This window comes from Camelus dromedarius, chromosome 36 (genome assembly GCF_036321535.1).
Source record: "Camelus dromedarius isolate mCamDro1 chromosome 36, mCamDro1.pat, whole genome shotgun sequence".
Taxonomy (NCBI): Eukaryota; Metazoa; Chordata; class Mammalia; order Artiodactyla; family Camelidae; genus Camelus; species Camelus dromedarius.
Genome location: NC_087471.1, coordinates 7,656,674 through 7,673,308, shown reverse-complemented (window position 1 = coordinate 7,673,308; position 16,635 = coordinate 7,656,674). Strand labels below are relative to the sequence as shown.

General features: G+C 41.0%; 1 protein-coding gene across 1 annotated transcript in view; it reads left to right on the top strand.

The window, feature by feature from the left end:
• The window catches only part of EBF2 (EBF transcription factor 2), a 182,225-nt gene that overhangs the window by 160,407 nt on the left and 5,183 nt on the right, over positions 1-16,635 (top strand). The window contains exons 11-15 of the mRNA XM_010995718.3: positions 3,713-3,801; positions 5,124-5,189; positions 5,271-5,448; positions 7,036-7,221; positions 15,787-15,954. Of these exons, the coding sequence (XP_010994020.1) occupies positions 3,713-3,801; positions 5,124-5,189; positions 5,271-5,448; positions 7,036-7,221; positions 15,787-15,954 (687 nt within the window). The remainder of the gene's footprint in view (positions 1-3,712; positions 3,802-5,123; positions 5,190-5,270; positions 5,449-7,035; positions 7,222-15,786; positions 15,955-16,635) is intronic.

Sequence of the window (16,635 nt, the reverse complement as noted above, 5' to 3'; positions counted from 1 at the left end):
TTGAAAAAGTTACAACGAAGCCGGGGGAGGGGTGGTGGTGGAGAGTTATAAATAGGAGATTAGGACTTTTAAACAAATTCTCTATTAGAATCTATGCTAAAACATTTTAAAATCTTGATGAAATGCTTGATTTTTCTGATGGATGATGTCTGTTCACTTCGGATAGCATGAGGTGGGGGTATCTTGAGTGGGAGGAGTCTATGGGCCATCCAGGTGGAAATTTCCAGCCAATTCTTGGATAAACAGGGCTGAATCTCTGGCAAGCTCTCTGAACTGGAGATGAAGATTGGTGAGAGTCAGCATGTAGCTTGACATGGGTATCATGGGGACACTCAGGAGGTTGCCGAGGAAGAATGGATAGCCCAGCAAAAGACTCCCTTGGCAACGGTTGTCAGGAACATCATTGTTTACAAGATGGACAGGAAGAGCAGTCCTCAAAGTAGGCTGAGATGGCATGGCTGAAGAGGCAGGGGGTGAAAAATGGGAGGGTGCATTCAGGAAAGCCAGGGAGTGGAAGTATTTCCAGCAGGAGAGCATTCCAGTGTCAAATGCTAACCTGAGTTTAAGATAAGAATGGAAAAGTTCCTCTTGGTTTGGCTAAGATGTCATTGGTGACTTTGACAAGAGCAATTTCATTGGGGTTCTTTCAGACTTTTATTTGAGAGATATCTAAATTTCACAGCGCATAGGATAAAGTATAGAAGGCTTTTCAATTTATGTTTCAAAGCTGGTGTAAAATAAAAAATCAATCAGAAGCTGACAACAGCATGCACTCTGTCCCAGTTATTAATATGGGCACACAAATTCCTAGCAAATAATAGTAACAGACACTTGTTGAGGGTTCAAAACATGCCAGGCCCTATTCTCAGTAGCATAATTGATTAAATCCTCACAACAGCATTAGTAAGAAAATAGTAATAAATTGTATTCAGAAATATACTAAGCAAAATTATCTACCACATCCATGAGTCAACGTTTAATGGTGAAGTATTGAGAAATCTATTATAAAATACAATGTAAATTGGTCCAGGGGGAAAATTCATATGATTGCAATTTTCTAAAATTCTAAGAAGCCCTGATAAAAACCCTTGTCAAAGCATGATAACTAATATCTGTCTCGGCCACATTTGGTGCTGAAATGTTAGTGTCAGTCCCATTTAAAGGGACAAAAGGCAAGAATGTCCACTATTATTCTCTTTCTAGGTACTGTCCAGGAAGTTTTAGCCAACACAAGAATGAGATTAAGAGAACTAAATGGAATTAATATACTTATCAAAAGAAGACAAAATGATCATCACTTATAGCTGTTCTGAATGGACCAGCTAAGAAGGAACAGAAAAAAATAATTACATCTGTCAGGAGTTTGGTTACAAAATAAGAGAGAGTTACCATTGGTTAAGATCTTTTATGTGCAAAGAACTGTGCTAGGGGCATTGCTTCATTTAATTTTGACAGCAAACCCATGAGATGGGTTTTAAGCAGAAGCTTACAGAAATTAATGGCGGAGATGGAATTTCAAACCCAAGATCTACTTGACTCTGAAGCTGATTAACTTAATGACTGCACCATATACTGACACACACTACACTCATACATGCTGCCTGTGCAGACTCGTAAAAACCAAAGTGTTTCTAGGCGCTAGTAAAATTCTTAGAAAATGTGAGGAAGAAGTAATCGTATTCACAACAGGAACAACAAAAAGCGAAATACTTCACAAAAAATAAAAATGAAAAACAAAAAAACTTATTACCTATACCATGAGCGGTACACATTTTACTGGTGGACCTAAAGAATTCATGTATGTGTATATATGTGTATGTGAACACGCACTCCGGCTGTGTGTGTGTGTGTGTGTGTGTGTGTGTGTGTGTGTGTGCGCGCGCGCACTCACCTACTTACCAGATCTTGAAGTTGTGATGGTCTTTCTACCTATAATACCTGAGGACACATTGGGATATGATATTTAACATGGTGACAGAGAGTTAAAAATATTAATACAGAAAGTGTTTTCACAAGTAAAAAACGAAGACTAACCTCCCAGTAGAAAAGAGAGCTGAAACTATTAATAAGCAGTTCATAAATGGAGAAATTAAAATGAACAGCGAGTATCAGAAAAAACTCTTCAACGTCACCAATGAATAAAGAAATGTAAGTTAAAATGACCACATGCATTGCTGGAGGGAGTACAAATTTGAACATTCTTCTGAGGAGTGATTTGACAGTATGTGTGAAAGGCCTTAAATATAAATCATAATTCTTGGTCCAGTAATTCTAATTCTTGGAATTTCCCAATGAAATAATTGAAGTTATGCACAAAGGATAATTATTGCTCTGATTTTTATAATAGTGAGAAATTAGGGCCACGTTAAATGCCAGACATTAGGAGGCCATTTAAATAAATTATAGACCATGTCGTGGAAAAATATGCAGGAATTTTAAATAATGTTATAAAAGAATATTTAATAACCTGGGGAAAAGTTTGATATATTGTTAAATGGATAAAAAGTAGGTTATGTAACAGTGTGGATTGTGTGTCTCTGAATAATTTTAAGTATGCGCTTGTGTTTAAATCTTGGAGGCTGTAAGCAAAAATGTTAACGCAGATCATCTCTAAAATGGTGAGATTATGGATGATTTTATTTTTGCTTCTATATTCAAAAATTTTAATAATTTCTTTAAAGAAAAGATGTTGCTTTGAGAGTTAAAATAATAGCAACAAATATTCATAAAACATATATGCAAAAAAGAAGATTAAAAAGGGAATACACCCTCCTGTGTTTACTGCTGCCTAATGGGAGTGCAGGTGATGTTATTTTATCCTTTGTATCTTTTTTCTCTGCTTTGATCATGTATTAATTTTAAAACCATAAAATCTAAACAACACACTTTTCAAAAGCAAAGGAAGAGAGGAAGGAGAAAGGAGAAAGGCATCAACCCCGAAGACACTTGAGCATAGCAGAAATGCTGAAATAGGTCATTCACTCATTCACCCCCTCACTCATTCATTTTACAGTCGCTGACACTAAGTTCCTACTACGTGCCAGACGCTGTCTCCAGCGATGTGAACGCAGTGGCTAAGCAAAACTAGCATGAGTTCTGCTCCCGTGGAACTTGCAGTTGGAGCCTGACATTAAGTGAATGTGCGTGGAACGAAATATAATTGAAAATTCTGAAAGCGTATTATGCATAAGAATAGGGTTTTACGAGAGTAAACTCACCGAAGGTTTATATGTGTATGAATGTAAATATTTAAGAGCGTAATTAAGAAAAAGTGATATTCAGGAGAAGAGTCACTAGACGATGAAGATAGGCTTGGGGACGGGAAGGAGGGGTGAAGGGAGAGGCAAGTAAAAGCACGTTACCATCTTCATAGGAAACTGGGATGGGATCCAGTTGACTGTGTAATGTTTCTGATTATTTGAGAATGAGCAGAGAATTATATGTGTGTGCACTTAGGGCAGAAAAGATGGCATAATTACAATAATCCTGAAATTTGGAGCTGTCATTCCAATGATTAAATTACTGTTAATTCCAAACTTATAAATGTGAATTAACCAACGTGAATAGCAGAAATCCTTGACTGACTGTATCCAGTATGAATCAATCCTAGACAGATAGTATCAGAACCTTTCTGTTACCCATGGCAGACGTAATTAGAAGCTTTGCTTTATGGCCAGGATACAGACTCAAAAAGAGGGCTTTTGTTTTTCAGCATTAAATGAACCCACCATAGACTATGGCTTCCAGAGACTGCAGAAAGTCATCCCAAGGCATCCTGGGGATCCGGAGAGATTAGCTAAGGTAACACACTGCGGAAAACAACATATGAAAAGCTTCTTGTCGAATTTCAGCAAACTGATAGGAACCTAGCAGCTTGAGTCTCTTTAAAATTGAATTAGGCCCTGGAATTTGGCTAAGCTTGAGTTGCAAGATGCACATAAACTATCTACTATCTATGAAATATATTGTGATTAATCTCTGAGGAAATACAAAAATCTGAAAATGTGGGCCTATAAAATAGATACGCCACGTGTTTTCCGCTTATAAAACATTGGCAACTTTATGAAAATAAATAATTCTGTAACTGCTTAAACATGTAAGTTCCATTCCTTTGTATTTAAATGTACTTTTATTGACCCACAATTAAAGGGACACATTAACCCACAATCAAGTATTCACCAAGGGCCTAGTATGTACACTTGGTGTAGATATTTAAAGAAGTGAAAACCATCTCCATATGAAATTTCTATGAAATGTATCACTTTTAAGTGAGCTTGCTTACAAAAATTATTTTAGCTTTCTTTATTTAAAAATACATCCATGTATTAGGTATTTGATTAATGAGAAATTATTAAATTTTAACAGTTAGATTTGCATTTTAAGCACATACATTATAAAATGCCATGCTCTCTTTTCTGTAGTGTGAGTAAAATCCAAGCACCACAGTTGCTTCTACATCACACCTTTATTTTCCTCTTGGAAAAATCCCCAGCCCCGCCATTAAATTAGATGATACCTGGAAAGTAGGTTAATAGCAATTTAAAATGCTGTTAAAAACAGGAGGTGGAAAAGACAAAATGAGAGGAAAGGGATTACTGATTACTAATTCTCTCTGGTTAAAGTGAACAGGGGGAGATATTATTGTAAGAATTCATCTTTATTAGAATAAAATTTTGCAGAAGGCACTGCCAAGATAATTTCAGTACTCTGGACAACTCCTTGGCAAGCCACTAAACTCTCGTCAATCAATTATTTTAAGAGTATTTGGTTAATTAGAGTACCAGATTTTTTATAGAATGGTCTGAAAGTAGCGTTTAATGGAACTTCCATGACATTATTAATTTTAACAAACTCCACCCTTCATCTGGTGGTTTTTTTGTTTTGGTAGCCAAGTTGTTTATGGAGCCCTTTTCTCAAGATGAATTCCACATAGATACATATTTATACAGGGATTCATACTTATGATTACATCCTACCTGTCAAAAGAAACACAGGACCACTTGGCTAGTACATCTGAGGGTGATGTCTGGACTTCTGATTTTTATATATAATTTTCCTTTGTGTTGGCCATTTTTGCATTTTTTACTTGTTCTTATGCCTGGCCTTTTCTCTTCTTTTTCTAGGAAATGCTGTTGAAAAGAGCTGCAGATCTGGTGGAGGCGCTGTATGGGACACCACACAATAACCAGGTTAGACGCTCAGCTTTTACACTCCCTGGATCTTGACTTATTGCTGGATAAAAGCACTCACCTCAACCTGCCGTCCTGTAGGACATCATTTTGAAGCGAGCCGCAGACATCGCTGAAGCCCTCTACAGTGTCCCCAGGAACCCCAGCCAGATCCCAGCTCTCTCTAGCTCTCCAGCTCACAGTGGCATGATGGGCATCAACTCCTACGGCAGCCAGCTTGGGGTCAGCATCTCCGAGTCAACACAGGGGAACAATCAAGGTACTGCCTTCCTCAGAGTCAAAATGCAGACGTCTTAGACACTCAAAACAGTGGTTCTGCTGGAGGTGGGGGAGTTAAAGCTTGATTCATATGCCATCAAGAGTGTGTCCCAAACAAAAGAAATGCAGTCATTGGATTATCTCAACATTAGGTGTATTGGTAGACTTTGAGCTTTTGGGGCATCAGGTGGAATCCTTAAATTGGCAATATTTAAGGATAAGATTAACTATTATGAATTTAGAAGGGTTTTGGCTTCCTGAAACTAGATTTTCAGGTATTATTTGAATAAAATGTATGCTTCTGCTATTGTGATCATCAAATTGAATCAAAGAAAGCAGCTGAATTATTGTCATTTTTGTTTATTGGACCCAACTTCCTAGTATCAAGGGTGAATGACTCAGATTTACTGGGTAACTTCTACTTGTATGTTATCTCATATACAAATATATGCAAATATATGCAAATATAGCAACACAGCTAACTGTGCTTTTACACGTAAAGCATATTGTGTAAAGATTTTTGTCTTTGAGGTTGATTTTATTAAGGCGCTAAATTATTATAAACCATGTTTAAAAAGAAGTAAATGTCTCTGCTAATGTCCCTAAGCTTGCGATAGTTTTATTTCTAATTTTATTCATCCATTGCAAAGGAGTTCCTCATTCTCATGCCCAGGGTGAGTTTTTCTTACAGAAAGGTGGGTGGGATATATTACCTTATTTCTCCCCCAAATTTGGGTCATTTCTTAAATAACTTTAGAGAGTATCCATGTGGGTTATAACAGGATAGATTAGGTGATGTCTCTGTGCTGGGGTTTCAGAAGTATGGGGAGGACTTGTCCCTTCCCTCATGCCACTCATGGATTGGATCTCCCTGCATTCAACTGTTGATGCTTCCAAGTCTTTGATCAAAGAATAGCACATTTAGATGAATTCATCAACGCATTTTGAATGAAAATGTTCCCCACCCTCACCCAGCAAGGCATGGTGACAATGTTGAACTTCCAAAGTGGTGCTCTGCGGAATGCCAGTGGCCCTTGAGATGTCATCAGTGTGCCTCTCCCCCACCACACCCAGGAACGATGCTGTGGTGTGTTACATTTGGGAAACACAGGGTTAGCAAAGTTATACCAATTTATTTATTCTCTAGGCCCTTCAAAAGCGAGTCTTCCAGGAATGGCTGTAGTACGCACCATCTGTGAAGCTTTATCTGACCACAGAATGCTTTGCTCAGTGATAGCCATCAGTATCTCAGGGGGCTCTGGTGTCATATGAAATATGACTTGGGAGATGTGGCTGCAACACTGCCATTAATCATTCACTCCTTGGTGTGAGTTGGACGTGTTCACTGCAAATGGAAAAGAGGAGGAAGCGGGGAATTATAGGGGCAAGGTTTTGTGCAGGATGGAGAAGAGACAGGAAGGTATAAAAAGTCTGAAGACAAGCTGCAGACTTCCTCCTGCGGCCCACGTTCAGCTTGGTGGGATTCTGTAGCCGGGGACCAGGTGGCCCTACACTGCCATATTTGGTCCCTGCCGTGTGTGTGTGTGTGTGCAGGTCTGTTTACCTGGGCTTTGTCTTTGTTGTCCAGGATACATCCGCAACACGAGCAGCATCTCTCCGCGGGGCTACTCCTCCAGCTCCACCCCTCAGCAGTCTAATTACAGCACCTCCAGTAACAGTATGAATGGCTACAGCAACGTCCCCATGGCCAACCTGGGTGTCCCAGGGTCACCAGGGTTTCTAAACGGCTCCCCCACCGGCTCTCCTTATGGAAGTAAGTGCCCCGTCCATCTGTCCGGCTCTCCCTGTCTCTCTGTCCCTGGGTTTTACTATTCAGCCTTCTAAGGGAGAGCAGCATTCCAACATCTTACTGCGTCGTGAAGGAGGAGCCCAGTTTCCTGATGCGACTTCCTTCCTGCTTTTCGTGCCTTTCCTTTACTGGACTCACGTGGGCTCATTTGGTGACTCAAAGCCTTCCAAGGGAAAGAAGGCGTCCCTTCTTACAGAAGAGCCGACGTGGCTGGTGCAGATGGGAGTGAGGAATTAGGGCTCCATTTCAGTGAACATTCCAAATACTCTTCATTCAGCTCTCCCAGGTGCAGTGTTTTACTGAATCGTCACAAGAACGCGCTGAGGTCAGTATTTGCTCGTTGTCCTAGGTGAGGAAGATGGGTTCACAGCGGGGAACTGGCTTACCCAGAATCCCACAGCTGGAGTAGAGCAGGGCAAGAATCTGGACACAGAGTATATGACCTCAGGTTGCTTTGTGTAACACACCCTGCTCCCTTCTGACTTTGCTACGTGACTCACCCCTCCCTTATGCACCTCCAGAGAGATGGAACTTGACTGCGGGTGACAGGGTAATATATGGGGACAGAAGCTCTGAGTCTTAATCTGTGGGCTGGCAACAAGCTAGACGTTCTAGGAAGTTCTGAGAACTCATTCGGGTTGCTTGGGGGCTAAGCTGGGACTTGCACGATGGTCCCAGGAGCCTGAGAGGAGATGTGTTTTTCAAACCTACTTAAGGGATGCTTCCCTGAAGAGTCTGACGGATTGAGCGGGGTGTCTTTGAAATGCTCAACCTCGTTGCAAGGCTCTGCTGTGAGCCTTCTGTCTACCCAGAGCGGTTCCCTCGGGCCAGGGTCGAGGGTGCGTCAGGAAGTGATGCACCACGGGAAGGGTCTGGGGGTGCTGCTGTCAGCCTTGGGGCCTGCAGTTCCCTAGGGACACACATCCAGGAGTTAGTTCCGGGTTATTTGTTCAATTCGCTGTACTCTGCACTCTGCTTAGCGTGGTGAAGACACAGAAACCGAGTAGCAGTTGTAGCAGAGGCTGGTTCTTCTAGGACAACTGAAGTCTCTTTTCCGCAGAGACGTGGGTTCTGTGTTGTGTCCTGGCCGATGGCCCAGATCAGTCAGGTCAGAGGGAACTAGAAAAACAAGTCCTCCCCTTCTTTCTCTTTCCCTTCCTTCCTTCCTTTCTTCCTTCCTTCCTTCTTTTCTTTTCTTTTTTCTTTCTTTCTTTCTTCCTTTCTTTCTACCTTCCTTCCTTCTTTTCTTTTCTTTCTTTTCTTTCTCTTTTCTTTTTTTTTCTTTCTTTCTTTTTCTTTTTCTTTCTTTCCTTCCTTCTTTTCTTTTCTTTTTTCTTTTCCTTTTTCTTTCCTTCCTTCCTTTCTTTCCTTCCTTCCTTTCTTCCTTCTTCCCTTCCTTCCTTCTTTTCTTTTCTCTTTTCTTTTCTTTCTCTTTTCTTTTTTCTTTCTTTCTTTCTTTCTTTCTTTCTTTCTTTCTTTCCTTCCTTCCTTCCTTCCTTCCTTCTTTTCTTTTCTTTTTTCTTTTCCTTTTTCTTTCCTTCCTTCCTTTCTTCCTTCTTCCCTTCCTTCCTTCTTTTCTTTTCTTTCTTTCTTTCTTTCTTTCTTTCTTTCTTTCTTTCTTTCTCTTTCTTTCTTTCTTTCTTTCTTTCTTTCTTTCTTTCTTTCTTTCTTTCTTTCTTTCTTTCTTTCTTTCTTTCTTTCTTTCTTTCCTTCCTTCCTTCCTTCCTTCCTTCCTTCCTTCCTTCTTTTCTTTTCTTTTTTCTTTTCCTTTTTCTTTCCTTCCTTCCTTTCTTTCCTTCCCTCCTTCCTTCTTTCTTCCTTTCTTTCCTTACTTATTTTTACCTTATCTTGTTCCAAAAATGTTCTGGGGAGATACAAATAGTCTGATGGGTGTATGAAAGTATAAAATAGAAAGTATAAGAAACTGAGATAAAAGAAAAACCATGGGTGGGAAAATTAGACGTATCTGAGGGCTACAATAGATGCCATTCGGTCTATTCAAGGGAGCCGTTTATTTGGTTTGGAGGCTTAGAAGATGGGCAAGCAAAGAGAGAAACACTATTTGTCATCACATTTTGTGTCCACACATTATTATTAGTAGGAGGAGGAGGAGGAGAAATAGCTTGGGAGAAACCTGATCTTTCTGAGGCTAAGACCTGGGACAGATTTCTCCCGTGCGTCCTTGTGGAGAAGGTCACCCGCGTGCAGAAGGGACCACGTCTTTAACAGCCCCCGCAAGTGATGCAAGGGCAAGAGAGCCACTGGGTAAAGAATACGACACGAGAACCATCCCAACAGTGAGGATAATTTACGATTACATTCCACCTTACAGCCTAAAAAACATGCTCACACATAGAGTCCAGTCAGATCCTCATAACAACCTTCTGACGTGGATAGAATCATCATCATCATCATTTATTTGTATATAATGTACATATTTACATATAATTGTATAATATGTAATATTATATATATAATATATTGTATAATATGTAATATAATAATATAATTTACTTTATTATTAGTATCATCATTTTCCCTTTTAAGATAAGAAGGGCTGTTAAATGACTTACTCAAGGATGCACAGCCAATAAAGAGCAAAATTTGGACTAGAACATGTGTCATCATCACATTTTTAAATTATTCAATAATATTAAAAATATTTCATATACTTACACGACTAGGCTGAACCATGTGAAACTACCTCTTCTTGATTTCCAAAAATGTGCAGTTTCATATGTTCAGTCCTTTGCTTATGGATAAAATGTGTGTTAGGTTGACCCATGTGAAATCGTCATTCTCGCAGATCAAAAATGGTCAATATAATCATATAGTGTTTAGTGTGGTGACGGAGGAGGGAGAGAGAGAGAGAAAAAGACCGGAAGGGGGGGTGGTGGTGTGGGGGTGGAGAGACAGAGACAGAGACACAGAGAGAGAGAGTGAATGGATGAGAGGAATTGCCCATAGGGTGCTGATGGCTTGATGTTTCTTACTAGATAATTCGTTCGGTAGGCGGGACCCTCCAGCCAGTGGCAACTTCCTTCTACTATCTTTTCTCATCGATCGCTCAATCCCACAGCCACAAGAAGAATAATAACACCTCAAGTCTTCAAATCACCCGTTAAAACAAGAGAGCAACTATACGTCAGCAAAAAAAAAAGACTCACACACAAGAGAGCATGCACAAAATAGAATGATGAAGGCGCCCTGCCCGGAGGGAGTGGGAGACGCAGATGGGAGGGTCCTCCCGCTTCCTACTGGGTCTGCGTGATCCCTTGTGCCTTCCTTTCCCAAGGGAGGGTCTGAAGCAGTTGCAGGCTGGGAACGGGATTCCAAACAGTGCATTCATTACAATAAAGTCCCCTCCTGCAAAAATACTGCATACCGCATGGGGTTCATTACCATAGCATGTGACCTGTATTTCTAACCCTCTAAGTCTCAAATTCTCTGGGAGATTTAAAAAAAAAATAAAAGCTCCGGGGAAAACCATTTCATCAGTTCAGTTCCTTGTGTCTCAAAACACTGTCCTCTAATTTTTCAAATCTGTTTTTTAAACTGCTCTGATGTGGCCGGGCCATGCCATGGAGCCATCCCTTGCCAGAGATGTTAGAAAGAAACAAAGCCAAGCCTCTCGGTCAAGTTGACTTGCATTACGGCCAACACAGAGTATCAAAAACCTGCATCTTTTACTGTTTTTGCTCTCACACCACTTCAAAAATGGCCAAACAGATGTTTTTTCAATTTCGCATACAAACTTCACTTCCTGGCGGTAGCGGTGTGTGCCAAGTTCCAGCTCAGTGCAAGTTTTTATGGCCGAATTCTAAACCCCTGACAATAGGGGGTTATAATGAAATGCTGACAGACCCCTTAGCGCCAACAAATGCAATGGCTCGATGCAAAGGAGGATCTGTGCCCGGTGAGTTCCAGCTGGGACAGTGTAAGCCAGTCAATCCTTAGAAGAAGAAAAGTGCTTTTTCCTTAACTCCCATGTTCACAGACATTTCTGGGCCAGAAGTGCTTGTCTTTACTTTGGCCTCTGTCCATAGAGAGAGGTGTCCAGAGAAGTTCTCAATTTCAAGTATGTGTGATTGATCAACTTTCCTAAAACGGTACACTCTGGTGTCCCCAGAGATGTCTACTCAGCAAGCCTGCACCACGCGAGGGACCACTTCATCCAAAGTTGAACAGCCACCAAGCGCATCCAAAGTTTGGACTGGGATGCGTGCAGACGGGAATCCAGCCTGTCCTCAGGGGTTCCGACTTCACTCGCATGAGCTTAGACCATGCCCTTGGCCTCGACATTTTCATATTTTCACAACAAATATCAAGACATTTTCTGTGGTAGAGTATTACACGGTTATTACGGAAAATCTAGAACATGTGAAAATAGTTTTAAAAAGAAAGCATACGCCCACTGTAAAAAAAAGTTGTTAACATTTTAGTGCGTTTCTATTGTCTTTTTCATCAAAAAAGAAAAAAAAATCCTATTACAGTTGTAACATTCTCTTTATAAACACTTAGAAAAGCATGTCTATGCAAAAAAGAAAAGAAAAAGGACACCCCCTTATTCGTTCTAGGCAGAGGTAACCATTGTTAACTTCTAAAGGTTCGCCTTCCAGGCATGGATAGATACATACTAAAAATTGCAGTGTCTGCTCTGATGCACGGCTAATGGGATTCTGCCATGAGATCAATGAAAGACAGAGTAAAAGAAAAGTGGCAAAATTATCAAAGTCACAGATACGAAGCTGGACTCTGTAAAACCCGCCAGCGATGCGGACCTGTGTCCCACGAATGGAGAGCAGATGTTCGGGCGCAAGTTTGAATTGCAAAGTCAAGACAATCAACAGGCTTCTCCCAGGAATATGAGAATTTATTGGCCCCCTTGCCATTTGGTTAATGAAAGGTTAACAGACAACCTTGTTTACAAGCAGTTATACCTTAGGTCGAAGAGGAACATTAACATCCAGGAAAGCTATCATGCTTATTGCTAAGGATTACATTATTTTTTCCCCAAGAAATAGAGATTTTTTTCCATTTGTTTCTTTTAACAGCTTTTACTGCTTTCTGCTATCTCAAAAGCAGTGCATGCTCATTGTAGAAAATTTTGAAGCTATGGACCAGTAAAAGGAAGAAATTTAAGAATATTCATAATCCTAGCAGCCAGAGATAACATTGTTAAAATTTAGGATGTATATCGCATCCTTCTAGACTTTTTTTGCTTTGTATATTTAAAAAAAAAAAAATAAAAGTGGGCTAATGGTCTATGTAATTATGTAATGTGCTTTGTTTATCTGAAGAGGCATATCTTTCCATGCCATTAAATACTCTTCTCCAATATTAGTTCTAATGTTTGCATAGTGTTCCATTTTATGGACCTAATATAGTTTACAGCTGCTGGTCACATCACTCATTTCCTAGTTTTTTACAACTATAAGAACGCCCTTGGATTTTTTTTTTTTTGGCACATTTATGATTATCTCCTTGGGATTAATTTCTAGAAATTAAATTAGTGGGTTAAGAAATATGCACATTTTAAAATACTTTGATACATCTTACCAAAGCCCCTCCAGGGAGGTTAGTTCTCCTGTTAGAGAACGAAGAGTGTCTGTTTCCCTGCCCTGTTAATTTTTTTCTTAATCTTTATCAATTTGGTAAGTGGAAAATAGCATCTCATTGCTGTTTTAATTTGCATGCAATCACTAATCATAGGTCTATAAAGGTCTTTTGGTCTTTGTCATTTTCTCTTTTCTGTGACATTCCTTTCTACGTCCTTTGCCCCTTTTTCTACTTGGATGTTTTCTGATTAATTTATAAAAACATTAGCTACTGAGGAGCTGAACATATCTAAATAATTATGACAAATATTTTTCTTAATTTGTCATTTGCATTTTCTGCGTGACTTAGTTTTTTAGTCACATGGAAAAATCTATCTGGTGACATTCTGTTTAAGCTTTGGGGTTGAAAGGATGAGGTAAATTAAATAACTTCCTAATTTTTCTACTAGCTCCTTTATAATTGTGTTTTTACAAATAACTCTTTAATCCACTTAGATTTACTTTCCTGTCTAATATGAGGAAACACTCTAAATTTTGTCTCCAAATGGCCAGTGTATTTGTTCCAAGCGTTTATTCCCCCCACTAAGTTGAAACGTCACCTGTTACTAAGTTTTAATTCTCGTGGATACCCAGATCTGTTTCTGGGCTCTATTTTCTCCAAGGACTTGTCTGCCTGTTTCTATGCTGGTAGAACACTGATTTCATTGATGCAGATTTATCATAAATTTTAGTATCTGTTAAGATAAATGCCTCCTTAAAAAAAACTTTTAACAAAACTTTCTGGCTCTTATACAGTGCTATTTTTTTAAATAGATAAACATACGAATTATGGTTGTTGACATGCCCAGGTTAAAATTAATTTTAGAATTTTTATTATAGCTGGATTAAAATTTAAATTTGGGCATAATTAGACATTTTCCAAAAATTTTGTTAAAAGTATTTCAGTTGGGTATGTCATAGCTCGGTGTTTACTCAACACTGTAGCAATTCTTTTGTCACTTGGTGAAACTTGAAGTGACTCTTTTTTCCACTAAAGGGGCAGCCGCATTTGGTCTAATGGGCGTGCTTTAGGTTGGGATCCGCTGTTAGAAAAGAACGATTTGTAAAAGTGAGTCATATGCTGAATATAAATGGAATTGAGTTTGTGTGTGTGTGTGTGTGTGTGTGTGTGTGTGTGTGTGTGTGTGTGTGTGTGCCTGTGCTTAATTCACACTGTAAAACCCTCCTCTGTCATGGGCAGGAGGGGGGCTCTGCTATAGCACACCCCGGAACCACGGTGCCATTTTGGTGTGGGCGTGGATTACATAGACTGGATGGTGGTCAGAATCAGGGACTTCAGAATCTCAGCTCTTCTTTGGCCTCTAACACTGTGTCTTATAGAAAGCGGAGAGGTCCCTCTCACCCACCCCGCACGCACACACTTCAGTGATGCTAAAACCAAGGCTAGGAGATTGACTTGGAACTCTGAATAAGGCCTTGTATCCTCTCCCATATGATGGTGAATTTGCCAAATTTCTTCTTCATTTGCATCTTGACGTATTACACGAGATTCTTTCAGGATTTAATCCTCCAAATCTTTTCTTTGGATCTTTATTACCTGTGGGAAGACAGAGATGTACTTGGATGCCTCCTGCACTGCCCTTTAAATCAGGACCACTTCAGAATAAGCAGCTTTTAGCTAAAGCTCTCGTTTTGAAGCCTTTGGTTTGTCGTTCAGCTGTAAAAGACATCACATCGGAGGTCTGCTGCCTAACTGCTACATGTATGCAAATATAAGAACATAGCCCAAAGCCTATCTTTGCAGGGAAAGGGCAGGGAATGGAGCTGGAATCTGAAACAGTGCATCAGAACCTTCAGTTCACCTTGTACTTGGCCTCTGACCCATAAGTCATACTCATGTCCTCACTTTCGAATTCTACCTTGGGGAGTATCTGGGCCACTGAAGAAAGAGGCAGAAGGTAGCACTCCCAGCCTTTATCAGGGGCTTTGCCATTAGCTTCTAGTAATTCTTTTACCAAGACACGTGGATCGGACAGTTCAGAATTCTGGAGATTATGCTAAAATGAGTCCCTGAAACTTGATCTTATAAAATGCTATCTCTGACAGCTTCACCCTTGTGAACTCTGGTTTACCCCTTTCTTGAGCAAGCTGAACCCAGAAGAAGAAAATGATCTTGTGTGATGTAACTTGGTGGAGTATCTGACATGAAGAGGTGGGGCCAGTCCTTGTGTAAATCGCCTTTATTTTTCTTGGAAATCACAACGCTTAGCTTTTGGCTTCCTTTAAAGTATTTTAATGTTAATGTTGGTCTGTCTTTTTTTTTTTTTTTTTCCCCCTACATATTACCTCAGAGGAGGCTGACTTGCAGCTTTATTTCCCAGGAGCTCTGGAAGTAGAGAGAGAGGGAGGTAATCTCTTAAATGTTAATAAACTTTTACATTTAATGAGGAAGTGGCCCAGAGAGATGGCGCGCTCAGAAAAGACGCCAGCCCTGCAGCTCCAACCTCTGGCGCCCTGAGGATTGCCGGGGAGGCACATGGCTCCCAGACAGGACCACTTCTTAGGGTTAAAGAAGAGGTTTCCGTTGTTGAGTAGATTTGATAAATTTTCGGATGTCGGTCTTGGTCGTCTCTTGTCGAGCTTCTCCCTGCGGAGTAAGACGAACAGTGTCACCTGGTGGTGCCGTCCTGCCGCTCCCGGGCCGAAGGGCACCCTGCCCGCAGCATCTCCGGGGTTGTGTGTGCTCCTCCGACAGGATGACCCAGTTCGTTGTTCCATTTGTCTGTTCTTCCCCTTGGACAGGGCAGGGACATTGTCACAGTCACTTTTTTTTTTTTTTAATCCCTGGAATCTGTAACAGTGCCTGGAACAAATTCAAAATGTCTCCATCGACGTGCACAGACTGTACCGCAGAGAGAATTAACTCCTAGGCCCATCTCTTTCTTAAAAAGGATTTCCATTTGCTTTCCAGTCATGTCATCAAGTCCGACCGTTGGGTCTTCCAGCACGTCCTCCATCCTCCCGTTTTCCTCTTCGGTTTTTCCTGCCGTCAAACAGAAGAGTGCCTTTGCCCCTGTCATCAGGCCCCAAGGCTCCCCTTCACCCGCCTGCTCCAGCGGCAACGGAAATGGATTCAGAGGTAAGTAAAGGCAGCGCTTTGGGGGTCAGTGTGAAAACTGCGCCCCTCGGCCAGCGGAGTCAGAGCAAAGAGCGCAGCAAACTTCTGTCTCTAACCGCTTACCTGCAAGGTGCCGCTCTGGTGTTTTCATCATGAGACTAGAATGGCCTGCACAGCTGGGCTAGTCCTCTACCCAAGAGCAAGATGGGGGAAACCAGAGAAGTCGGACAAGTCTGCAAGGCCACAGGTTAACCATGGCACAGCTGTATCCTCTCCAGGAGTGTCTGCATGCCCCACACCTTGCTTATCACTAGACCATGTCACTATTTCCCGGAAGGTGCCCAGCCACCAAGGCAGATGCTACCCTGTGATCGCTGCTGGCCCCATGGGCTTGCCCTGTGCAGTCCCTCCCCAGTGCCTCCCCAGTCCCTCCCCGGTCCCTCCCTGGTCCCTCCCTCATCCCATGGTACCAGTGGATGGGGCCCATCAGGCGCAACCAGCACATTCTGAGAATTCTGGCTCCACGCTGGTCAAATTGATAGCAGGTGCCTGATCAGGGGTGGGGTGGAGAAGAAAGGAAAAAAGACATACTGTGGCTAAGACCAAACATTAACATCGCCTGTCAAACCCACTTTGGGGCAACGTCCTAAAATAGAGGATGACGTGATGTAACACAAATGTGATGAGTACATGGACTCTAAT